The sequence below is a fragment of the Canis lupus genome, chromosome 14 (assembly GCF_011100685.1).
Source record: "Canis lupus familiaris isolate Mischka breed German Shepherd chromosome 14, alternate assembly UU_Cfam_GSD_1.0, whole genome shotgun sequence".
Taxonomy (NCBI): domain Eukaryota; kingdom Metazoa; phylum Chordata; class Mammalia; order Carnivora; family Canidae; genus Canis; species Canis lupus.
Genome location: NC_049235.1, coordinates 61,067,759 through 61,095,190, shown reverse-complemented (window position 1 = coordinate 61,095,190; position 27,432 = coordinate 61,067,759). Strand labels below are relative to the sequence as shown.

The 27,432-nt window shown below is 36.7% G+C and overlaps 1 protein-coding gene across 4 annotated transcripts in view; it reads left to right on the top strand.

The window, feature by feature from the left end:
• The window catches only part of IQUB (IQ motif and ubiquitin domain containing), a 55,330-nt gene that overhangs the window by 5,606 nt on the left and 22,292 nt on the right, over positions 1-27,432 (top strand). For all 4 annotated transcript variants that reach the window (XM_038557519.1, XM_038557518.1, XM_038557520.1 and 1 more), the window contains exons 3-8: positions 2,350-2,484; positions 5,574-5,735; positions 5,822-5,994; positions 6,761-6,916; positions 17,828-18,038; positions 23,974-24,149. In XM_038557519.1, coding sequence (XP_038413447.1) covers positions 2,350-2,484; positions 5,574-5,735; positions 5,822-5,994; positions 6,761-6,916; positions 17,828-18,038; positions 23,974-24,149 — 1,013 coding nt within the window. The remainder of the gene's footprint in view (positions 1-2,349; positions 2,485-5,573; positions 5,736-5,821; positions 5,995-6,760; positions 6,917-17,827; positions 18,039-23,973; positions 24,150-27,432) is intronic.

Below are 27,432 nucleotides of genomic sequence, written 5' to 3'. Positions count from 1 at the left end.
ACCATTACATTTTAAGTTGATATTGATCCATCTTTCCTAAATAAAGTAGGTTTTTAAAATGTTTAGGGACCTGGTAAAATGGGAAATTCTTGAGTACAATTGTCGTTCTTTTGCATACCTCTTTGGAATTACTTGTTCGTAGCTAGATAGAGTTGGAAGGGAACTTGACTCCAGATTTCTTAGTTTCATATCCAGAGTTCATTCCTCATACCTTGTTACTTATATATATTTCCACACTTTTTCTTAGTGTTAACTTTATATTTAGCTTCAGAAAAATTGTTGTCTTGAATTACTGTTTATTTTATTTTATTTTATTTTTATATTGTTTAATTTTAAAGGCATAAGATTCATGGTGTGTAGGAGTTCCCACTACATTGTTGGTAACAAAGCCAAAGTGGAGCAGCAAGAAAGTGGTTACATCTAGAACCAGCTTAGTTGGCTGATTAACTGACTGCTACTTCTCTCTCTTGTCCATAAGTTTTGAAATTGTTCATCCATAGGGTGGTGAATATGGGGCCATCTTTTAACAATAATAACAGCAGCTTGTTTGGCTGATGAAATGTAGCTTTTGAATCCAGTGGAGTAGTTTACCCTTGTGTGGTGTATCCATACAAGAGAAGAATGAGAAGGAAGGAGAAGAAATTAATTAAGCCCTATTATACCTAACTGAAGCTGTTATCCCTCGTTTTCACTATTCACTATAAATTTGGTCTCCATTTGTTTGTTTTTTAAAGTAACCTCTGTACCCAACATGGGGCTCAAACTCACAATCCCGAGATCAAGAATCACATGCTGTACTGACTGAGCCAGCCTGTGAGCTCCGTTTTTTGGTATTTCTGTGATTGCCGGATAGTAGTTTATAACAAATACTTAGGGATTAGAATAAAGTTGTCTTAGTCCTGTACTTTCTGAGGCTCACAAATTCATACACCTCCCTTTCCCAAAGCTTAGGAAGTCACTGTTATGAAAATGTTAAAATATATTAACCATAGAATTTTGAATCCATAAAACAACTAGAATAGCCTTCTGATGACTTAACATCTATGAAAGTGTTTTCTTTGTTGATAGCTAGGAAAGTAAATTTTAACAATCTCAAAGAACCTTAGCATCAACAGTGCCTGGTTAAATTTCATTCTGAGATTATTGATAAAAGTCTCATTTAGCTTTATGAAGATTGTTATGTGTCAGGCCTCTAGAAATATATAAAACTTTTTCAGCCTACAGTTTGTACTCTGCCCTCCATCTTACTTATTGATCTTCTCCATTAAAACTTAAAGTCAGTAGATGTAAAAGAAGAAAGTTTACCCCATTATATTAAACTTTTGAAAAGTTTTATTATTAATATGTAAGTGTCTTGAATTGCTATTTTATAGAATGGCTAGTGAGCCACGTAATGCCTATTTTTGTGAAAATTAGATTAGTGTGTAGTTATTCTAAATATTTGTAATTAAGAGTGTTTTTTCTGTTTCTCATTTTAGTAACTGTAGACATAAATCAATTATGGAAAGAAGAATGGATTTAGAGATCTTTTACTTTGAAAATTTCTCTATTGGATTTTCTTTTTTTTTTTTTTTTTTTAAAGATTGTATTTATTTATTCATGAGAGAGAGAGAGAGAGAGACAGGCAGAGGGAGAAGCAGGCTCCCTGCAGGGAGCCTGATGTGGGACTCGATCCCAGGACCCCAGGATCATACCCCAGGCTGAAGGCAGGCACTAAACCACTGAGCCACCCAGGAATCCCCCTCTATTGGATTTTCTTAACTTGATGAGTATGCACTGATTTACTGATGCATGCTATCAATATGTAACCAAAGTGTGCACATCATAAGTTCAGGGACACCTTGTAGGTCTCAGGGTCTCCTGTTCCAGTACTCAGTACACAAAAATGCTTGATTTTCTGAGCTGTTCCCGTATTTATATCTGAGTAATATAATACTAGATGCCAATACCAGATTAGTACCAATTAATACCAAATATTGGGAATCTTTAAAAGCAGTTTAGTTTTCCTATTTCTTGTGCTATTCTGACTGAAGAGTTAATTCTAAATGTGCACTGATGCCCATTGCAGAGAATGGAAAAAGGATCTGAACTTTAAGCTGGAGTTGGGGTGCAGGTGTTGACCCCTGATGCTAATTATTGAGATTCTGGATTAATCTGCAAAATAAAATCTGAATGTCATTTCCCGTAGATATTAAAATGTAACTCTTATCATGGAAGTGCAGTGGGGGAACACGGCAGGGGCAATCTGCCTTCAGTATTATTAAAAATTGTCCCATAATTCTCTGTTTATGGACTGTAGGTTGCTGACCCTTGCTTTTGACTATGATTCTTTTCTCTTTTTATCTACAGTAAAAGTTGTACTTTTTCCTATGGGCCAGGAAATTATAATGCCTTTTAAAATAGACACCATTGTAAAATACCTCAAGGATCATTTTTCATACCAATTACTTATTCCATCCGATACACTGCAGATAAGATATGCAGGTAAGTTTGGAAGCTAACAAAACCTACCAAGACTTCTTTAGCTTTACCATGTAAATAATCAAAATCTTTGATTTGTTAAAATATATTGTTATCTTCTGTTGGAACATTATATTGTGATTCTGCATTCATTTGACACATTTTTATTGAGGCTATATATATATATATATATATATATATATATATATATTTAAATATTTTATTTATTTATTTATGAGAGACAGAGAGAGAAGCAGAGACACAGGCAGAGGGAGAAGCAGGCTCCATGCAGGGCCTGACATGGGACTCATTCCCGGGACCCCGGGGTCACGCCCTGGGCTGAAGGCAGTGCCAAACCACTGAACCACCCGGGCTGCCCCCTATTGAGTATATATTTGTTCTAAATACTTAGCTAAGAACTGAAGATGTAAAGAAACATGAAACAAAATCTTTGTTCTCAAATTGTTTATAGACTAGTCAGAAAGACAATGTGTGCAATAGTTAACACATAATGTGTAAATGTTTTTTAATGGAGATAAGCACAAAACACTCTGAGAACAGAGAGGAAGGAAAGTGGGAGATTCTAAAAAGCTTCATTTAATAAAAGTGATAATACTTGTGCTTAGTCCCAAAGGGGTGAGAAAATCTGGGACTTTGGGGAAGTGATAAGTTTAGAGTGGCTAGAAGTAGATTCTCTGTGAGGAGTGGGAGGCAATGAGGTTGAGAGAAGTAGATGAGGAATGAGAATAAGAAGAGGACTAAAAATGGTTTATCTGTCAGACTTTATACACTAAGGCCAATTCACAATCCTATGATGTTCAAGTTTATTTATATTTTGTGGGCAATACTGAGTAACCCACTTTATTGTAGCCTTATGTCATGAGAGGACTTGGTCTTTGTAACTGTGATAGAGGGAGTGAGAACAACATGGCTAAATAAATGTTTCTGTAGAATATGTCTGCACAGAGGCTAATATTTTAGTTTAAAAAGTTTTGCTCTTAACTTCTAAAATGCCACATACAAAAAAGGTTTCCATGGAGATAAGAATACATTTTTTGTGGGAAAATCCTAAACACTAAAAAGAGGGTAAGCCTTACCTATTAAATTCCTCATCAAATCAAAGAAAACAATAAGTTCGATTTCAAAATTATTTTTAAAAAACTATTATAATGAATGTGCTATAAATTAAGATGCTCATGCATTCAAACAACTGACTATTAAAGCTTGGATAGGGAAATAACACGAAAATTTAAATAATTACTAGTAATAACAATCACGATGGTTAATTTATTAAGACTTACCATGTGCTAGTCCATCTACAAGATATTTTGCGTCATTATCACATTATCATTCAGTCCACACAATAACCCTTTGAGGTAGGTATTTTATTAACTTTTTTTTGGAGGAAGGAAACTAAAGCTTGAGAAAGTTGTACAAATTCACGCAGCTAATGAGTGACAGGATCTGAACTTAAATATAGGTATGACTCCAAAAAGGATATTTGAAACTGCTTGGCATTAACTATAAGATGAAGTTCCAAATTGGAGAAGAAAGAGCACTTTGAGAATGGAGTAACTAGCCAGTGGTATCTGAGACTGTTCTTTGTACTTTATGACCTTAATTCGCTGTATTTTAAGTGGCGGCATCTCCACTGGGTACCGGGCTTACGTGAGCCACGACAGTAAAAGAGCGGATTCTGTGTCAGCTTCCCTCTAACATAGGTGCTTTCTTCTCGTCCGTGAATTGGAGTTCGAATTTGGTGGGACTAAGCCTACTACACAAACCAGAGGAGTGAAGAGGGCTCTGGGCGTCTGTATTAGTTTCCCGTGGCTGTTGTAAAAATTAACCACAAGTTTAGTAACACGTGATTCCTCTTAGAGTCCCGAGTGCCGGCAATTATAGACCAGTTTCACTCAAATGAAGCCAACCTGTGGGCAGGGCTGTTCCTCCTCTGGAGGTCCTGGGGAGAATCTGCTCCTTGTCTTCTCCAGCTTCTAGAGTTGTACACCTTGCATGGCCCCTTCCCCCATCTGTAAAGCAAGCAGCAGAGCATCTTCAAATCTCTCTCTGCTTCTGGTTTATCATCTTCTCCTCTGTAGTCAAATCTCCCTTCCATCCTATCTAAGGGCATTTGGAATAAGTTCTGGGGATTAGGACATGGATATATTCTGGAGCCATGATTCAGCCTATCACAAAGTCCATATAATATTCATGTTAATTTTTTAAGTTAAGAATTTGGGATGTGAAATTGAAACTCAAGGAACTTTGTGCTTTCTTAAACATAGCTAAAGTAGGCTGTGGTATCTGATATTATTTCTAAGAAGGAGGGTAACAAAACCTTTGCTATGTTTAAATTCTTAATTGTAATTTAGGAAGACCATGCATTGGAAGAGTGATATAGATTCTATCAAAACAGCAGCCATTAACATTATGCATAGTTTTTATTCCTTAAAATAGAGAAGTAAAATTTGGGTCAATTTATAGAATAAACCAATAAAAGGAGATAGAACTAAAAAAATACGAAAAATAACATAAAAATAGAGTAATGTACACTTTTTCCAGCACAGACCTGAGGCTTAACCTCACTTTTTCATGAATTTCTTTATATGAGTTTCTGACTATAGGAACAGAAGGGGAAAGATGCAACTCTGAGTTTATGCTTTTCTGTACTGGAGAGAGGAATGGGTATGAAAATAATCAAATTTTCCCTGATAAAGATATGTCCTGTGTTTACATATAACACACTGATTTTTTAGAAAGTCAATGTCTAGAATATGATTTTGCTCATAGAATATGGTTGTTTTTTTTTTTAAATAGTTACGGAGTTTCAGGGTTATTATGTATTTGTATTTCTGATGAGAAATCCTATGAGAGTTGTAGCTTTACTTGTAATGCTGAATTCTTGCATCTTAACTTTTCCCATTGTGGAGTTTTCTGTACTAACATTACAGCAAGGAATGAACATCATCAATATTCTATTCAGTACTTAAACTATATGTGTTTATTATATAATCATCTTTGACATTTTCCATCCCCTTGAAATTAGTATGTGTAGTTATTTCTTTGCCATACTTCTACGAATGCTTCTTCTTCTAATTTCATGTCATTTTTAGGAAGGATTCTTAAAAATAATGAGACTCTACTGCAATATGGAGTTAAGCCACAGGATATTGTACAGGTGGAAATCTTTTCTACAGATCCAGATCTATTTCCAATCAAAAGAATACATGGATTAACTGATGCCTCTCAAATCATAACTGTCAAAGTACAAACTGGTTAGTTATTTGATGTCTTTTAGATAAAGTATTTTAGAGTCCCTTTGTAGGTGAACTTTCATTCAATCTTGGTTTTACCTCCTTAGGCATTGCTCAGTACCAGGAGGTACCTGTTGAGATTATTAAATCTGACTTTCACAAACCATTTCTTGGTGGATTCAGACATAAAATAACAGGAATAGAATATCATAATGCTGGAACACAAACTGTACCTAAAAAGATTCCTGAAAAAGACAATGTATTTTGTAGAGATACCCAGGTAATATTTTTATTTTTCTATGTAGGTTTTTCAAACTGCAAATCAACAAATGTTCTGTGTACCTCTCTAAAATGGAAATTTTCCCCATTTGCAATGATTTGGATGGTGCTAGAGCATATTAGCTAAGCAAAATAAGCCAGTCAGAGAAAGACAAATACCATTCATTCTTTTTAAAAAAAATTTATTTATTTATTCAGAGAGAGAGAGAGGCAGAGACACAGGAGGAGGGAGAAGCAGGCTCCCTGCAGGAAGCCCGACGTGGGACTCGGGATTGGGGTCTCCAGGATCACACCCCAGGCTGCAGGCGGCTAAACCACTGCGCCACCGGGGCTGCCCAATACCATTCATTCTTATGTAGATTTCATTCCTATGTAGAATTTAAGAAACAAAAAAAAGAGAGAGACAGAGAAAGAGGCAAATAAAAAAAACAGACTTAACTATAAAGAACAAATTGACAGTTTGGGAAGGGAGTGAAGGGAATAGGTAAGTAGGTGATTGAGATTACGGAGTACACTTGTCATGATGAGCACCGGGTCATGTATAAAAGTGTTCATTCACTATATTGTACACCTGAAACTAATATTATACTGTATGTTAAATAACTGGAATTCAGATAAAAACTTAAAAAATAAATTAAAATCTTCCAAGGAATTATATGGTAATTCATATAATAACAGAAAATTAAGAACACAGGAAAATGTGCTCTTTACTCACTGATATGTCTATATTGTGGATATTTAAATAAATGTTTATGTTTTTATTTTAGACAGTTTTTCTGAGAAAAAAGCTCCAACAAACTACAAATACAACATCCACACAGATGACTAAAATTGGTGTGTATGTATCAAATATGACTGATAAACTGGTGACACCAGGAAAATATTTTTCAGCAGCAGAATACCATGCTCAAAGATTACAGGCGGTAAGAGAATGTTTATTATGAGTAAATACTAAAAATGAAATAAATAAGCCAGTTGTTCTATGCGTGTCTACTTGTGTTTTCTTAAGCCACACCAGCTTATAAAACAACCCACATGAGTGTTCTTAAAGAAAAAATTATTCATAACACATGTTAAAGATGATAAGGAAGACTTTATTTAAGAGGGGCTAGTACAGTGGAGTTTTGTGGAAGGGAAGAGAGATTGGGTTCAACTCTAAATATAAGGAAAAGTGGGAATTTATAGCCAAGGTAGGGGTCAATGGTGGAAAATTACTAAAACATCAGGAGTAAGGGGAGAGTAAAGCATTCTAACAGGGTTTTTCACTGAGTGATTAGGCATCATCTGGGGGGGATATGTTTTAAGATGAGGAACCTGATCAAATGAGGGAGGGATTCTCCTTAAGCTTGACTTAGCAGGACTTGGGGAAAATCGAACAATGCGGAGATAATCACAGAAGCCAAGAGTTGAAGCCTAATTGAGAAACTGCTCAGAGGAGCTTAATCAGAGTTTGGTCAAGAAGAGAGTCTTTATCAGTGTGAGTTCTGTTTCACTGGTATTAAAGGCAGGTTTTATCTCCATTTTCCCCTCAGTAAAAGGAACCAGAACGCTAAATGCTCCTAGTCCTTTCCTTATGCTTGCAGAGCCCCAGGGATTTGTGTGTTACCTCTGGCCATTATTAGCTTCATCTTCTCTTTACCTTGGCCTTAATCCTTCATATAGTAGAGTCACCTACGGAGCTTTCCAGAGTAATTGAGAGCAACAGGATACTAAAGTCTGCTTTCTTTGATATATATTAATATATAGCTCCTCCAACTCCTTTATGTTATTGTTTGCATGGTCTTTTTCTATCCTTTTACTTTCAACCTATTTTGAGTCTTAATCTAGAATGTATGTTTTATAGACAGCGTATAATTGGATCTTATCTTTTTATGCAGTCTAATAATCTCTACTTTGTGATTGGAATGTCTAATACATTTATTTTAATGTTATTGATAAGATTGGATGGTATCAAACACTTGCTACTTGTTTTCTCTATGTCAGATGTCTCTCTCATCCTCTTTTTCCTTTACTGTCTTCTTTTATGTTACATAGGTATTTTCTAATGTACCATTTTATTTCTTTTGTTTTTATTCCATTTAAAACTTTTATTTTCAACGTAATATATACTTTTTTAAAAAGTATACAATTTAATGATTTATTTTTAATTAATTAATTAATTTATTTACTATAGAAACAGTTACACAACATTTTAGAACATTGTCATCATCCCAGAAAAAATTCCTGGACCCACTAGCAGTCAGTCTCTATTTCCATCCAATGTTTTCTGCCTTGGGAGACCACTAATCCACTTTCTGCCTCTATCAGTTTAACTATTCTGGATATTTCATATACGTGGAATCATACAATATGTAGTTTTTTGTGATTGGCTTTTAAAAATATATATTTTGGGGGATCTCTGGGTGGCTCAGTGGTTTAGCGCCTGCCTTTGGCCCAGGGCGTGATCCTGGAGTCCCGGGATCGAGTCCCATGTCGGGCTCCCGGCATGGAGCCTGCCTCTCCCTCTCCCTCTGCCTGTGCCTCTGCCTCTCTCTATGTCTATCATAAATAAATAAAAATTTTTAAAAAATAATAAATAAAAATAAAAATAAATATTTTTAAACATAGCATAATGTTTTCAAGACTCATCCGTCTTGTGACATGTATTAATACTTCATTCTATTATATTGCAGAATAATATTCCATTGAATATACTCAATTAGGTATAGTATCCATGCCAATGTATATACTGTATTTTGTCTGTTTATGGGCTGATGGACATTTTAATGTGGACATATGTTTTCATTTCTCTTGGGATGTAATTGCTAGATCATATGGTAAGTATAGGTTTAACCATTTTGAAGAACTACCAGACTGTTTTCCAGAGCAGCTGCACCATTTTATGTCCCAGGAGCAGTATATGAGGATTCCAGTATCTTCACATCCTCATCAATACTTGTTATTTCTGTTTTTCATTATAGCTCTCCTAGTGAGTGTGAAGTGTTGTCTCATTGTGGTTTTGATTTCTATACCCTGATGGCTAATGATATTGAATATCTTTTCATGTGCTTAATAGCAACATTTACATTGGTGCAGACATTTTTGATTATGATGACTTGGGGGAGGTGCTACTGTACTTTAATGAGTAGAGGACAAGGATGCTGCCAAACATCCCGTAAGCATAAAAACTCCAGCCCCACTGCAACAGATGATTATCTGGTCCAAAGTATCAACAGTGTCATTGCTGAAATCTGCTTTAGAGAGTCTGTCTCTAGCACAGAAGGTAGCCATTGATGTCTCCACTCAATTTTTTTTTTTTTTTGGTGGTGGTTTTCCTATTTGTAAGTCTGGCTTCCTAAGGGTTGTCCCTGGTTTAGCATAGCATAATGGTTAGGTAGTGACTGATCAGAGGCTGTGTTCAAGTCCCTTGATCTAGTAAAGCTTCCACTTTTGCTAATGGACTCATGTGTGGATTGGAGGATGCATTCAAAGTTCAGACAAGTTGAGTTTCTGTTCATCTTGGCTTTTACTTTCTGCTGGGTTTTCTTGTATTTGTTCTGCACAAGGCCTCACGGTTAGCCTGGGATATTGAAGGGGGGGCCTTTTCTGCTCGCTCCTAGTATGTGTTTACCCTGTACCTGTGTTCCGCCTTCAGGCTACCAGGCATGCTGGGGAGGTTATGGTGGCTCACTACGGCTGTCTCACTTTCCTGATCTCCCTGATTAATTTCTGGCCACTCACCTGGCTGTTGCTTGCTCTGGAAGACCGTTGCAGCTGAGTTGCTGGCCATTTTTTTGTTGTTGTTGTTTCTTTTGTTTCTTTTTGTTTTTTTTGCATTGAGTTTACTGTTGTTTGTGACATTGCTCAGGGAATATGGAGTTTTTTCCTTGCCTCACTTTAAATCAATTTAGTGGCCTGAAAGTAGACACAGATGAAGCCAGGGATTAGGGGAAGGAGGCTATGAGAGCAGCCCTAAGTTGAAATGCCACAGACTGTCAGTGTTCCTACTTGAAGTTTAGTAATTTTTTTTCAATAAACATTTATTTGATGTGTGGCTTTGGTCAATTTCCAGAATCCTGAAATGGCTATTTTTTAAATACAATTTTGTCCAGTTTTATCATTCTGGGCAGAGTATTTGCTGAGACTTTGACTTTTCTGATCTGGTAGTCCTGTCCCCAGGCCCAGATAGAATTTTCAAGGACTTATTTTGACAGGACATGATAGGATTTTTACAATTGGAATAAGATTTACAGGCATTCCCTGTCCATTTCGTGTGTGGTGCTTGGAAAGTCAGCTGAACACCGCAGCTAGTGCAGGTGTTAAGGGTCTGGAGGAGGTAGGCTGGGCTGGTACTTTGGAGGTCAAGGAGCCCAAGAACACGAAGGCTTCCCTCCATGCCCCAGTTCATTTGTTATGAGATCACGCATATAACAACTACCGTACTTTCACCACCTGCAAGATCACTCTTAGCAGCCCTGTGCTTTGACTTGATTGTGTCCTGAGGAACCTGCCTCTGTGAGGAAGCCAGAGAAACCACAACCCATACAACAGGACTCATTAACTTGAAGGAGGGGAAACCAACCAGGACAATTTGCTTGGCTTTTATTAAGGGTGAAGTTGAAACAGAAATTTGATAAAAAGTAATGCTCTCATATTATTGGACTGGCTGGCGTATTTCCTCTCATTTTCCCACATGTATAGAGCACAATTGAGAGCATGCCATGTGTCAAATTGTGTGTCTTGAATTCTTTACTGAATAGCTTCTGGATTGGGTTAAGCTTAAAGAATACCTACTTAGTTTCTTCCTACCCGAAGGTGCTCAACTGAATTGCGTAGTTTTAACACTTGGCAGTTGAAATGGAAAAGACCATTTATTAGTGAAGAAAGAAATAGTGCTGACTAGCAATCCTCCTTCTTCCATGCTGGGTGTTTCTGGCTGATTCAGACTCAGTGTTAAGGGTCCTCTTGGATTATGACTCAGCTTTGCTGGGTCTCTAGCTCAGGGCATCATTTGAACAGAAGCAGCCCTTGATGATGACAAAGACTCAAGCCTTTTAGGCTAGTGCAACACAAATACAAGTGTATGAAAAGTTACAGAATCTGTGCCAGACTATGTCAATGCAGTGCTTCTCTCATTGAAAAGTTTTCCTGTGAGAAAAAAAGTAACCAGATTAAATAATGTGCTTCATTTTCATTGTGGTGCAGGGTTCCTGAGGACAGTTGTATCCTGTTAAAAAGGTAAGAAGCAGTCTACGGGCCAGCAGTAGAATCGTAGGCCATTTATGAGTACCACTGTGAGAATTTAGTTTTTTAAAAAGATTTTATTTATTTGAGAGACAGCACGAGCAGAAGAACAGGAGGAGAGGGAGAAGCAGTCTCCCCGCCAAGCAGGGAGCCCAACATGGGGCTCCATCTAAAGATCCCAGGATCAGGACCTGAGCAGAAGGCAGATGCTTAGCTGACTGAGCGAGCCACCCAGGCACCCCACCACTATGAGACTTTTAGACAGATTCCTCCCCACTCGATGTCTCTCTAGTGGTGATGGCTGTTAAATCAGAAGATGTCCATTGCTCTTTTACTACTTTCTTTTTGAGACTCTGAAGAAGCATCTGATTATTAGGGCCAAAGTTTGACTAATATTCAAGATACTAAAATTCTTTGAATTACTGTCTTTCCAACTCAAAATTGTCCAGTACACCATATATTTCATGTTATTTATTTTTTTTCAAAATTAAACAATTTTTATTGAGCTATAATTGATACATAACAGTATTTTTTTTTTCAGGAATACAATTTGATATTTGTAGTACATGTGAAATGATCATCACAGTAAATCTAGTTACCATCTGTTCCCATACAAGGTTAACTTTTAGGATTTATTCTCATGACAACTTACAGGCATGCTTCATAATATTATTAACTATAGTCACCATGCTGCACGTTACATACCCAACACTTATTTATTTTATAACTGGAAGTTTTTACCTCATTCATTTCACCTGTGCCCTAACCTTCTTCCCCTCCGGCAACCACCATTCTGTTCTTGACATCTATGATTTTTGTTTGCTCATTTGCTTTGTTTTTAGATTGCACATATTAACTGAAATCATATGGTATTTGTCTTTGACTTATTTTACTTATCAAAATTCCCTATAAGGTCCATCTATATTTTTATAAATGGCAAGATTTCATTCTTTATTATGGCTGAGTAGTATTCCATTGTGTGTATAGATATATTTCTAGATGTATAGATGTATATCTCACATCCTTTTTATCCATTCATCCACCAATAGACACTTAGGTTGTTTCCATAGTTTGGCTATTCTAAATAATGTTGCAGTGAACATAGGGGTTCATGTATCTTTTTGAATTAGTGTTTCTTTCTTTCTTTTTCTTTTTTTTTTTTTTTTTGGCTAAATACCCAGAGGTGGGGTTGCTGGGTCAAATGGTAGTTTTGAAAAACAAAAACAAAAACAAAAACAAAACAAATGGTAGTTTTGTTTTTAATTTTTTGAGAAACCTCTATACTGTTTTCCATTGTGACTGTACCAATTTACATTCTCACTACAGGGCACAAGGGTTCCCTTTCCTCCACATTCTCGTCAACACTTGTTATTTCTTATCTTCTTGATAATAGCCATTCTAACAGGTGTGAGGTGATATCTTACTGTAGTTTTGATTTGCATTTTCTAGATGATGAGTGATGTTCAGCATCTTGTCATGTGTCTGTTGGCCATCTATATGCATCTGGGGAAATGTCTATTTGAATCCTCTGTCCATTTTTAAATTAGATTGTTTTCTTGCTTTTGAGTTTTAGGAGTTGTTTATATATTTTGGATATTAACTGCTTCTCAGATATATGATTGCAAATATTTTCTCCCATTCAGGAGGTTGTCTTTTCATTTTGTTGATGGTTTCCTTTGCTGTGCAGAAGCTTTTTATTTTTTTTTATTTCTTATTTTTTTTATTTTTATTTTTATTTTTTGCAGAAGCTTTTTAGTTTGATATAGTCCCACTTGTTTATTTTTGGTTTTGTTACCTTTGCATTTAGAGTCAGATTAAAAAAAAAATCATTGCCAAGACTGATGTCAAGTAGCTTACCACCTATGTTTCCTCCTAGGAGTTTTGTTTGTTTTGGGTCTTACATTCAAGTCTTTAATCCATTTTGAGTTAATTTGTGTGTGTGGTATGAGATAATACCTAGTTTCATTCTTTTGCATTTCAGTTTTCCCCATTGTATATTCTTGCCTTCTCTGTCATAAATTAATTGACCATATATGTATGGGTTTATTTCTGGTTCTCTATTCTGTCCATTGATCTATATGTCTGTTTTTATGCCAATAGCATACTGTTTTGATTACTCTAGATTTGTAATGTAGTTTGAAATCAGGGAGCATGGTACCTCCAGCTTTGTCCCTTTGGTAACAAAGTTAAGAGGGATGTGGAATGTCTCTTTGAAATTTAGCATGTTGGTTGTAAATCAAGGCTGCTTTTCTCTATCAATGTGACATACGTCCCCCTTGCAAGAATGGTATGTTTCATTCTTAGTTATCTAATTTGAAATAACAAAGTTTCTGGTAGATTATGATTTTAGAGAACTAGATTTCTCAGTAAGTAAGAAAATAGTAGTGACTCCAAGGAGGGGATTGTCAGGATATTTTATAGCTGCAGAATGTCCTTGAAAGAAATATTGTTTCCCGTTAACTTCATAACTGACTTTATTAGGGCCTGTTATTCCATCCTGATAGGTTTTTATGTTCTCAGTCCAAACTAATTTTTGCTTTTTTACCGTACAGGGTTTGGATGGTGGCTCTGTGATGTCATATAATTTTTTAATAAGGAAGTAGGGAAAATGGATTAGGTGAGGAGGTGGAAATCTCTACAACACTTTCCAAACTCCAATACAATGATTTTAGAGGAATAAAAAAATATACAGGAACAAAGAATACATGAGAAAAGAGAAGAGTAAATGCCAGTCTATTATTTTAAAGTTGTAAAGAAGACAAGAGAAATGTTAGCTTGATTTACTTAAACTGAGGAAGCGGAAATCTAAATGCCTGCCAAGGGGGATGGCATCAGGAACCAAATAGATTTGCCCCATGGAATCCTGGAACATGAATAGGAGGTTCAGAGGGGGTTGAAGTGGGATGTGAGGTGTAAACAGAGTGATTGATTAAAAGCCAGTATAAGGAGTAAATTTCCATTTAATAAGTTCTTCTTTTGCTCACTGATCCCTTTCTACTTGTATTATATTTATTTTATTCTTGGGCTTTTTATAAACATTTTATTTATTCAGAGGGACAGAAGAAGAGAGAGAGAGAGAGAGAGACAGCATGAGTGGAGGGAGGGGCACAGGGAGAGGGAGAGAGAGAATCTTAAGCAGACTCTGTGTGGAGCACTGAGCCCAATGCAAGGTTTGATCCCAGGATCCCGAGATCACAACCTGAGTGGAAATCAAGAGTTGGTTGCTCAACCAGCTGTGCCACCCAGGCACCCCTCTTGAGCTTCTTGATTTCAGTACTTAGTACTTACTTTAAATCTTTTTTGTTTTAACAAGGTTGTATTATGTATGACTATTGATATTTTTGTACTCATTCCTACCATCTCATTTTGGTTTTTATTTGTTCTTCATATCTTGTTTATTTATTCTTTTACTAACCTTTCTTTATCTTTGTTAGTTTGACTAAACTTTTTCTTTCTTTTTTGTTCTTTCATAATCCAGAAGCAGGTACTATATTTCTCTTTTTCTAATGGTGCCTCATAAAAAGTTTTAAATTTTTTTTATTTCCTAATTTTTTTAATACCTAAAGCATATTTATTCAGGTTCTGTCTTTTCCATGAATAAATCAAGGACTTTAGCAGGCTTTTCTGTTTTTCATTTCTTTGTCCTCCTCCCTCATTCCTCCTATCCAGTGATGATCTGCAATTACAATTATATATATATAATTTGCTATATACTTATCATTTTCTACATAATTATAACTGCTTACTGTTATATGTGTTTATATTGATATATATGTTTTTTTTACAAATAAGATATATTTAGCTTGATAACTCTCTTGGAAATTTTTGCTCAATCTTTAAATTTTTCCCTTTTAACTTTTTTAATAAAGATTTTATTTATTTATTCATGAGAGACAGAGAGAGGCAGAGACACAGGCCGAGGGAGAAGCAGGCTCCACGGAAGGAGCCTGATGCAAGACTCGATCCCTGATTCCGGAATCAGGCCCTGAGCCAAAGGCAGATGCTCAACTGCTGAGCCACCCAGGCATCCCTTAACTTATTTTTCTTGCTAGAATACATTGTCTAATAATTCTTTTAGAGATTATGCATGGGAGATAAACTATCTTAGTCCTGTTGAATCAACCTCATTCTTGAAGTTTAATTTGAGTGTGTGTAGACAGATTTAAACTTATTTTCAAAATTATTTTTCTTTATAACTTTGAAGCTCTATTTGTTTAAAAGTCTGATGCCAATTTCTCATTTCTTTGTTTTCTCTTTCTGGAAGCTTTTAGGATTTTTACTTTACCCTTAGTAATCTTATTGTGATATGCTTGGGATTTGTTCATGAACCCTTTCTGAGTGCTCATGTCTTTCTTTAGTTTGAGGACATGCTCTTTTATTATATTTTGAATAATTTCTCTAACCAATTTTCTTCATTCTGTTTAGAAATTATATCAGACATATTTTGGAATGTCTGCATTTATCTTCCATGTCTCTTAATTTTCTTTCATTCATTCTCATTTTTATGACTTTTTACTCTTCATTCTAAAAGACTTTCTCACCTAAGTTTCTTGCTTACTAATTTCCTCTTAGGCTCTGCACATTCATGCAGGTCATTTTATAGTCAACTACTTGCTGTCCACCAATATCTATTCTTCTCGTTGTGATAAAGCTTTAGCTGGACACCTGGCTGCCCCATTGCAGACTACGTTTCAAAATCTCTTTCGTATATTGGTAATGCCAAATAACTAAGGCCTGAAAATGAAATGTAAAGGGAAATGATGTATGCCACTTTTTAAAGTCACTGGGTTGCAATTCTTTTGTCTTTTTTCTCCCTGTCTACTTTTCAGAAGATGATGAGAAATAGATCAGCCACTAGAGCAGAAGAGTGGGAAGCCATTTGTTGAATATAATAGAGCTTCCTACCAGCCCTAAACTGCTTGCTAATCCCTGGATTATGATGTAAAAGGGTAAAGCTTACATTATTATTTAAAAGACTGTGATTTGGTGTCATTATTTAATAAGTTTAACAAGTTTAATAGCACCCAAGTTAAATGCATTCTAATTGATTTTTTAAAATCAAAAAATTGTTTTTTAAATAGTGATTCAATATCCTTTTTTTTCCCTCCATCTGAAAATGTTAATTCTAGTCTGGTCTTGGCTTTTGTTTTGTTTTGTTTTACTCTAGTACAGTGGTTCTAAACTTTAGCAGACATCAGAAACTTGTAAGATACAGAATCTGTGCCCCACCCAGGATTTCTGATTCAGTAACTCTGGGGTGGAGCTTGAAAATTTGCATTTCTAACAGTTCTCCAGATGATACTAATAGTGCTGAGTTGACCATCACTCTTTGAGAACCACTATTCTAGTAATTCTGTTTCACACAAAAGTAAACTTTTCTTTGTTGAATGAGGAGCCTTATATTTTGTGGGCTCTTCCCAAATGTTTGGTTATTCTTGGGTGTGTAGGCAGGGTATTGAGATCCCTGATGTCCAGTGTGCTACCCATATTTATTTACTATAGCCTTACGGCAGTGGTTTTAGGAATGGCCAAGCCTTGATTCTGAAAGAGAGCTAGTTTTCTGAAGAAGGAGCTTCTATTCATCCAGGGGGTTGCCCGGGACACTAACTGTTCTTGCCCAGAGGCAAATACTTCTGTTACTGTTTACCTGAATTGTTTTAGAGATGTCTGTCCCTTTTGTATTTCTCACAGGATGCACTGGTTTGGGGCTTGAAGCAGTCTCACAGACCCTTGTGTGTTTTCTAGCTTACCTTTCCCATGCAGGATAGGCATAGATTCCTTCTCCAATATATTCTTCCTGCCTCCTTTCTTGAGGGAATTCTTCATAGTGTCTGTTCTTTGGAGGACTCCTTTAGTATGATCCAGTGTCATTATTGATTTCTGCTTATATGATTTTATATAATTACCAGGGATTAGGATACAGTACAGAGATGTGTCCGTGTATTCCCTGTCCTCAGTTTTGATCTAGCCTCTCCATATTTTAATTTATTTTTGTGTTTAGTAAATAAAAATGTAAACTCAGCTACATTGCAAGTTTCTTGAGGACCTAATACTATACTATAACCTCAGACATATTTATATTTCTCACAACTTAATACATACTTGTCTGCTTGAGTCTCTCTTTTATCCAGCCTGCCTTTGATGGTTTCTACATATAACCTATCTACTTTGTGTTTAGATAATGAAAGTTTTAAATGTGAGCCTAAGCTAATGATGGTTAAAGACAGTATTCATAACAATAATATATTTATTGAGGATTTGTAAGGGTGAAGCTAAACTTTATATGCAAAATAAACCAAAATCAAAAAACAAATGAGTAACAGAGGCAAAATCTAGACTAAATTTTACTCCAGAGACTATGCTTTTAAGCATTGTACCTACTGCCTCCTAGGAAGGCATATTTGCTAGATTTCAAAGTCAAATTGCTGATGTGCATTATCCACAGCTTATATGTTCTAATGGGTTTGAGAATCTCTGGCATAGAGCTAAACCTAGACTCGGTACTTTACAGAAGTTACTACATTGGAATAGAAATAATCACCATTGCTTTTTGTTATTATCTGATATGGTTGATGATAAACACTTTTGATTTCCTTTTAATTGAACTATAGGTAATAGTGTTACAGACTTACTATAGACAATGGCATGCTAAAGTCGTAGTAAAGGATTTAAAAAGACAGAAAATGTTAAGGTTGAAGTGGGAAGCAGAGGAAGAACTAAGAAAGATAAGAGAAAAAGAAGAATGGATTAAATTGGACTATTACCGGAGGCATAATCCTCAAACAAAAGAAGATTTTGAAGTTCTTTATAATGCACTGGAACGTAAGTTTGAAACAGCCTTTGTGTACAATAATAATTTTATAATTTTTCACTAGTAGAAAAAAACAGGTTTACTAAAGACAAAAGGAAGATATTTCAGGATGATGTCATTTTGGATTAGAGAATTTAAAGAGATGAATAATGTTTTATATTCGGGACAGGAATTAAGGCAGGAATGAAATTGGGAATGCCTTTATATTAACAATGGATAAATAAAATGTGCATACTGCTCTGTAAATTCTGTGGTTTTAGTGTGTTATCTCATTTGATCATCCCTGTGAGGTAAAAAGAAAAAGTATTGTCCAATCTGGGTCTCTGATGGTCTTGGGAAATTGTGAATTCAGAGTTGAACCATTTGGAATCCCTCAGTTCAGCATCCTGTCTCTGATTCTGCTCTTTAGAGAGGGTACGGGTAATATCTTTTAATTACCACCCATTAATGATCAATATAAATGTACATTCTTGACGCAAGTGACTTTTATGCTTTGTTTCTTCCACGAGATGTGTGCTAGTCATTGGCACAATTAAAAGCTTCAGTTACTTGACCGATCAAGCACTCCCTACTCAGGGCAGTAGATAACACTTTTCTTGCAGCCTTTTCCCATTGCCCCCTTCCAATCTCAGCTTAAATGTCACTTACTCAGAGGCTTCTGTGACTAACAGGAGAACTTGGATTCTCCCCAAAGTTTTCATTTATGTCATCACCATAATTTGTAATACATCTTTTTAATATTAATTTTCCCCACTGGACTGTAAGCTCCATGACACAATAACTTTTTCTTTTTTTGGATGATCTCTCTTTTTCTGTGCTCAGCTTACATGCTCAACAAATACTGATAGAATGAATGATTGTCGATGAAGTGGAAACCCAAAGATGTTGTAATGCAGCATCTCTAGCTTGAGTAACAGAACATATCATTGAATATAATTTTAGGTGTCCGATACTGGGTCTGTTTATATAGCTATACGGTAACATGCTATTTACCAAAAGATGATTCAGTCAAACACTAGGTCTAACAAGCAATACTAATAAATTTATCTCTTTGTAACATGCAAAATCGAGTGGCTTTAGGAATGTGGCACAGCTGGAGGTGACAGCCCGCTCCCTTGGCTTTGCCTCCACTTTCTCCTAGTTGTTGGCCTCTGCAGATACTTTGTTTTACTTTAAACTTCACTTCTATTTTCATTTTCTCTCAGATGAAAACAAAATTTGTTTCTAAGTGTGAAGAGTTAGAACTGTTGGCAAGGTGTCTATGTTATGTCTGTTATAGCCGAACTCTACTCAGATAATATTTCAAATTCACATATGAACAAACTAAAGGGTATTGTTACTTCGTTCGGTTGACAGGTAGTTGTGCAAAACAACAGAAAGTTTGCTGAATGAGGTCCCACCTTTCCTACTTACTGGTGGCTGTTAACTTGGACAAGTCACTCACTTCTAAGCTCCAGGTTCTTCATCTACAAAAAGACTTAATGATCTCTGGCACATTTACCTCACAGGACTTTATAAAAAGAAAATAAGTACTGCATTTATGAAAGTACTTTTTTATAAGTTTTTTTTAAAAGATTTTATTTATTTATTCATGAGAGACACTGGGAGAGAGGCAGAGATACAGGCAGAGGGAGAAGCAGGCTCCATGCAGGGAGCCCGTTGTGGGACTCGATCCCGGGACCTGGGGCCACAACCTGAGCCGAAGGCAGACGCTCAACCACCAAGCCCCCTGGGCGCCCCTATGAATGTACTTTATTTATTTTTTTGAATGTACTTTAAAAGTGCAAAGACTTGTGCATATATGTTACTGTTTATGTGATAAATAATTTTATACAGATTTTCTATATTAAAATAGAACACACATAGTTTGTATAGACATGATTTATGTGGAAGAAAATGAAACTTCTTACATAAAAGAAGCATTTTTTAAGTTTTCTTCCAGCCCTAAAATTCTAAATTAAAACTTTATTTTAGAATAATAATTTTTAGGTTGTTTTGTTGTAGTCTTTAAAACTGCTGCCCTCCTTTGGCTCATGGTGACAATTGCATAGTTTGAATTCTAACTCCTAACAGGAAGTTTAGCTTTTCCTCTGGGTTCTGTCCCTCAGTAATAAAGGCAAAATATATCACTTTAGGAAAATGAATTTAACTATGTAAGATAATATAATGTATCAAAGTCAAAGCCGTTTCCAGGAACACTATTTTATTTTCATGTGTTTTTTTTTTTTCCTTTCCTTATGAGAGCAGTATGTTGAAGGTGACTCCTTCCATTGATCCGAATTGTCACTCTCACTTAGATTCAGCGTAGGAGTCATGGTCTTTAGGAAACTTCTCTTGACAGCACGAATTGGGCCCAGAGCCTCTTTTTCTTGTCTTTGATTCTCTGTAAACATTGCTTCTTGTGATCCCGGGTGGCTCAGTGGGTTAGCGCCTGCCTTGGGCCCAGGTCGTGACCCGGGTCCCGGGATCGAGTCCCACGTCGGGCTCCCCGCAGGGAGCCTGCTTCTCCCTCTGCCTGTGTCTCTGCCTCTCTCTCTGTGTGTCTCATGGATAAATAAATAAAATCTTTAAAAAGAAACATTACTTCTTTAACTGTCTACATTTGTGCCAAGGATCCCTGATAAGAGCCCTGCTCATTATATCTAGTGAGTATCTGTTGAATTGAATCTGCTAACCCTCTGCCTTGTTTTGACTTGTGCTGATGGCAGCTTCTGACTCTTCTCTAATTATTACTTCGTGATCTCAAGGGAGTCCACTGTCATAATCTGGCTCTGGGGATTCGGCCCGAATCTTCCTTGGTTCTCTCCATTCAGGCTTTCAGTCCATGAACGAGAATTTTAAAAAGCATATGCATATAAACTATAGTGGTGGACAAAATCTTGTATGTTCTGCTCTTTCTCTTTTGGAAATTGCAAGTTTATATCTCAGAAATTTTAGAATGTATATAGACTTTAGGACTAGTGCTATCCTTTCATTTTATAGTTGAACTTCAGACCCTGGAAATTGGATGATTTGTCCAAGAAGATAAGTTAAGGAGACAGAATAAATATATTCTTTCAAATGCACTAATCCCTTTTAAGATCTTTTTCTTTAAAAATATTGGTGGCTATTGACATCTGTAATGGGCTGATGGCTCCTCCAAAATTCATATATTGAAGTCCTAACCCCAGTATCTCAAAATATGACTGAGTTTGGAGACAGGACCTGTGAAAAAGTAATTCAGAAAAAAAATAAGGTCCTACGTATGAGCCCTAACCGACATAGCTGATGTCCTTAGAAGGAGAGGAGATTAGGACACATACACACAGAAGGTCACGTAAAGACCCTGGAGGATGGTGGCCCTTTAGGCACCGGGAGAGAGGCCCTCAGAAGAACCTGACCCTGCCATCACCTTCATCTGGAACTTCTCTCTTCCAGAAGTGTGAGGAAATAGATTCCTGTTGTTTAAGCCTCCCAGTCTGTGGCACTTTGTCATGGCAGTCCTAGAAAACTAATTCAGTATTCCAGGGTTTTGTTGGTTTTTTATTAACATCATCCATGTTTTATGAAAGGGGGCAGAGTCTCTTGTTTTCTTCAATGTCTTTTCTGTATAGGCCTGGAAAGTGTTAATTCAGATAAAAAATAAGTTTTGTCCTTCTACTCCTGATTCCTGTGTGTTTCCATTCCTTATCCATAGTTGGAACATGGTATTTCTCCGATACCGCATTCCATTCCTTACCATAGATTTACAGGGAGGTTGTTCATCTAATGGAGAATTTTATTAGAATTGAAGCCCATTGTTTTCATTTCTAATTAGCTTTGCTGGATTTTTCCCTTTTTAAAAACCATGCTAATAACTTAAGCAAAATGTAAAGTCTGAATATACATGAATATAAGTGAATTTGAGTGCATATATCTCCAGATTCACCCAGGACTTAAGTATTAATCTAGGAGAGCAGTATATTGCTATTTGAGTTTGGCAGGATAGCTTAAGTAATATCCTAGTGGCCTAAATTTATTACTGGTCCCAAAGGTTTCTAATGTAAAACTGGAAGTAAAATAGGTTTACTTACTTATATTATTCAATTTTTATTTGCTTTCTGGGAACATCTATATAATCCCATGAGATAAATATTCTCAGTTATTATTTCCAGAAGCAAGCAATTTTTCTCTTCTTTCATATAGTGCCTTTGGATATGTGGATTTTGTCCAATTTTTAAAAGTTCTTTGGGTTGATAAAACTAAAGGATGAACTCATCAATCATAGATTTCCTGGACTTTCATAACATAATTTAGCCCTTAAATTTACAACCCCTTTGCTGGAGACAATTTAGCTTTTAAATTTAAAAATCTTCTTTTCGAATAGACCAAGCTGTACAGTGCCTGAATAATGTATTCCCGGTAAGGGACAGAGTGGATTCTTGTAAAGAATATCACTGACCTGTCCTTGGCCTGATCAAGATGATTTCAAATTGATTCAAGTTGAGAGGAGGGAGAAGTAGTTTGATAAAACTGTAAAACTAAATATCATAAAAGTCAGTGGTTATAGCAGAAGAAGGCCAGAAACAACAGAGAGAACACGAGCAAGGGGAAAGGGCGGAAGGAGAGGGAGAGAGAGAATCTCAAGCTGACTTCCCACTGAGCGTGGAGCCCCACACAGGGCTGGATCGCAGGACCCTGAGATTGTGAACTGAGCTGAAATCAAGAGTCAGCCACTCAACTGACTGAGCCACCCAGGTGCCCCTAAAATAAATATTATTAATTTTTAAAGATTTTATTTATTTATTCATGAGAGATATTGAGAGAGATGCAGAGACATAGGCAGAGGGAGAAGCAGGCTCCCTGCCAGGGAGCCTGATGCAGGACTCAATTCTAGGACCCCGGGATCAAGACCTAGGCCAAAGGCAGACAGAGCCATTCAGGCGCCCCTAATCATTATTTTTAAAACTAAGAAATCTGAGTCATCTGATGGAGGAATTTAGCTGGAAAGGTGAGAAACAATTCAGAGATAGGTATTTTCACATATATCAAAATAATAAACACATTTATATGCGTATATATATATACACTATAAATGGGAAATATATATATCAAAATATTAAACATTTGCATATATATATATATATATATATATATATATATATATATATATATATATAAAGGAAATAGCATGTTACCCTAACATGTTTTCTTCTGTGTATCATTTTGTGTTTGGGGGGGATATCTTCCTGAAGGAAGTAATTCTTTTTTTTTTTTATCAGTTTGTTTTTCATCATTTTTTTTTTAAAGTAAGCTCTACACCCAAGATAGGGCTCAAATTCACAACCCCAAGATCAAGAGTTGCAGGCTCCACCAAATGAGCCAGCCAGGCACCCCAATAAGTGTATGCTTTAATCCCCATCACCTGTTCCCCTCATGCCCCCACCCACCTCCCCTCTGGTAACCATCAGTTTGTTCTCTATAGTTAAGAATCTGTTTCCTGGTTTGTGTCCCCCAGCCCCCCCCCCACGTTTTTTTTTTTTTTTTTTTTTTTTGTTTCTTAAACTCCACAGGAGTAAGATTATATGGTATTTATCTTTCTCTGACTTCTTTTGCTTAGGTGGCAAAAGCAGTTATTCTCTTGATAGGAGATCTGAATAGTATGTGTTCATGGCTGCTACAAACCCAAACCATATATTTTTTAATACTGGGGAGAGAGTGTGCTTACTTGGAGGCTTAATTTATCATCATTTTGGCTGATTTCCTTTGGTTTCTCTTTGTTTGACTCTAATTTTATTGCTTTAAGTTTCTCAGCTTCCATTTTATCCTATTTTTTCATATGTCAGGTGTACAATATGAATGCTTATATTCATGTTTAATTTTATTTAAATTGACATAAAAACACTATTTGTTGGGATATGATGGTAAAAAATTTTCTGGAAAGATGTGGGATTTTAAAAACTCAAGTCTTTCATGTTATTCCTCTAGTCTGGAGGCAAGAAGAATTTGCACGCATTAACCAGTCTTTCACTGGAGCTGAAAGGAAAGCTGCTTTGTGTGAACTTCTGGAAAAAGAGACCCAGATAATTGCTTCCATTGGGAGACATAGATATATTGCAAATATGGCAAACCGGGAAGCATTGATACAAACTTTTTTGGATAAGGTTAGTAAAGTAACAATTATTTAAATAAGAATGTACCCTGAGTTTAAAAATGTAGAATAATGAGCTAAAGAAGAGACTTACATTGTACGAATTTGCATGTTTAAATTTTTTCTAATACAGTGTTAGACTTTTAACTGTGGCATAGACTAACAGTTAACAATTAACATGAAATTAATATGTTCTTAGCTACAAGGTTTCAGGCCATGAAGGAAAAAATAAAGATACCTTTGACTGTTCATTTAGCTTTAGGTTGGCTATGGAAGTTCGATGACTTGCAAATCCTGATGAAATGGACAGCTATTGAAGTCACAAAATGTCTGGGTTTGGGATGCCTCATAGTAAGCAACCTGGGGAAAAGAGCTATCGACTAGTGTTTTTGCTTTTGCTCATCAGGTCATTAACTGACTGGGACTTTCTGACCAAAAGCATATATGATTATTGAAAACCATGAAAACATACAATTAATGGAAAAACTAATTATCTTTTCATGTTGAAACTGCCTGTTTGATACTGACTGCATAGCCTGTTTCCATAGTGACCAATCTCCTGTAAACCTGATCTTTCCAAACAAAAGCCAATCCAGACACAAGACGAAGAGTTCTTCAAGATCTTTGCCTTTAGTGATTCTAGTTGTATGGTTCTTGTTACTTGAGAACATTCATTCTTAAAAACCATATTTTTTGGTACCATAAGTGCCCTACTTTCATTTTACTAATACACCTTCCTGTTTGATCTCAGATTTTCTTGTGGCTTTAACTACTACCTACAGCCTGGAACTTCCTGCAGGTCCAAGTCAGGCCTGTCTTAGGAGCTTCCAGATCACATATCCACTTGCCTATTGTTATTGCTCTTTGGGTGTCCCAAGAGTACACCTTAAATCGACATGTAAACATTGAAATTACATCATCTCACCATTCTCTGCCCCCTCATCTCCAAACTGATCCTGTTTTGTAGCACTCACGTAATTTATCCTTTTTTTTTTTTTAATTTATTTATGATAGTCACACAGAGAAAGAGAGAGAGAGAGAGAGAGAGAGGCAGAGACACAGGCAGAGGGAGAAGCAGGTTCCATGCACCGGGAGCCCGACGTGGGACTCGATCCCGGGTCTCCAGGATCGCGCCCTGGGCCAAAGGCAGGTGCTAAACCGCTGTGCCACCCAGGGATCCCAGCGTAATTTATCTTTATGAATGTTTTTATCATCTATCTAGTTGCTTCAGGCAGACACCTGGGCATTATTCTTGACATTCCATTCCAGCCACCAGTTTGTTCTTGCTTTACTAATCGTCTCAATTCTTTATTTCTTCCTTTTCAAGCCCACTACTACTGCATATTAGGGAAATGGCTCTGCCATAGCACACTTGCACGTATCCAAACAGGCCAGGAAGGCAAAGACTTCAACCACAGCTTATCTGAATCTTGGTGGAATGCCTTATGATCCTACTGGAAAATGAAAGGCTGAGAGGCTTCTGAAGAGGTGTTATGGAGCAGTTCCTTTCTTTTGCTTCCCTGTCCCCTGGGAGGCTGTCATGAGACGGCTCTTGTCTTGTGTGTGTGAGCTTGACAGTGATTTAGTTGAATGTGGATTTCCTTCTCATTTGGATGACTTTACATCTCCAGATTAGGCTCTCAGCCTCCAGTCTCACTTCACAGTTCCCTCCTCTGTCATCCATACCACGGCCATAGTGACCTCCCTACGCACAGCTCTACTCTTGCCCCTCCTTACTGCCCTCAGTGAGGGAGTAGGGATTTCTGATTTCCATAATCAATTCTCCACACACCTCACCTGTCCTGCTGATGTCTCACTGCCATCTCCTCTTGCATACTGTAGCCACACTATGCCGGCTATGCTTGGTTACTTGCATGTCCTCAGAAATACCACGTGCTTTCCATGCCTTTGTATCCAGTGTTGCTTATACATGGAGCATCCTCTCCCTGTTTCCTTACTAGCTAACAATGTACCCTTCGATACAAGCTCAGATGCCCCTTCTTCCAGAAAAGATCTGCTGATCATCCTACTTTAGCCTATACTATATACTTTCATGAGACCTTATTTCACTTCTGCCTTAGTACATAGTGGTCAGTTTTTATTATATCTATTTACATATGTGAATCATTCCTAGATACTGAGCTTCTTAAGCAAGAGCTATCTTTTATCTCTGTATCCTCATATGCTAGCACAGTGCTTATCACAGAGTGTTACTAAATGCCTATGGAGGAAGGCAGGGAGGAAAACTAAGGGACAGAGATAATGGTATGTAATTTCATATTTCAGGTGTTATCAAGAAATTAGACAATGTAGATATTGTCATTTCAAATTCCTGAATATCTTCATTCTAGGAAAGATGAAGGCATAATATTCATACTTCTCCAGAGTCCTATTTCAAACTAAACTTAATCTGTTAGCAAGTTTCTTTATCTTGAATCCAGCTTCACCACTGGGAACTGTATTCCTTATGTGTTGGATAGTTAAACTTACCAAGGAGGACGGCATGGACTCAGGGCAGCAGGGACCCAGGGTGAAGTAGCTGAGGGCCTCTGAGGTGCAGGGGACAAGCAAGATGAGTGGCACCTTTCTTATTTGAGGCTGGAACTTCTTTTTTTTTTTTTTTTTTTTAAAGATTTATTTATTTTTTTATTTATGAGAGAGAGAGAGAGAGGCAGAGACACAGGAGGAGGGAGAAGCAGGCTCCATGCCAGGAGCCTGACGCGGGACTCGATCCCGGGACTCCAGGATCACATCCTGGGCCAAAGGCAGGCGCTAAACCGCTGAGCCACCCAGGGATCCCTGAGGCTGGAACTTCTACAGGAATTCCTACTTATGCTTTCTCTGATGCTTTGTTTCCTATAAACTATTTTAAATTCTTGTTGTAAATATATGGTGTCTATTCTTTTTATGCCTTTATGCCCCCCTCCTGCCCTACCACCGCCAGGCCTCATGTTTATCTAACATTGTATCTAAACCTGTTATGAATTATAGAGTTCAAAAGTAGATAAAGTCCCAACATATAATACTGACTCTGAACCCAGCTGATGACCATTGCTCTTTCTCATGAACTGTAGCACTCTACAAAGGTCTTGAAATCTCATCAAGAAAAGATAAGATGGAGAAATTTTGTTCACAAAAATTTTCATGAAGAAGAAAGATGAGGTCTGTTTTTGTTTTTGTTTTTGTAAAAATTGTTAAGTTGTTTAGGTAGAAACTGAGGACCCGAAGGATCCTGGATGTAGGAAGAATTGCCAGGAAGATGGAAATCTTTTGATTTCGTTGCCAGGAGAGAAAAA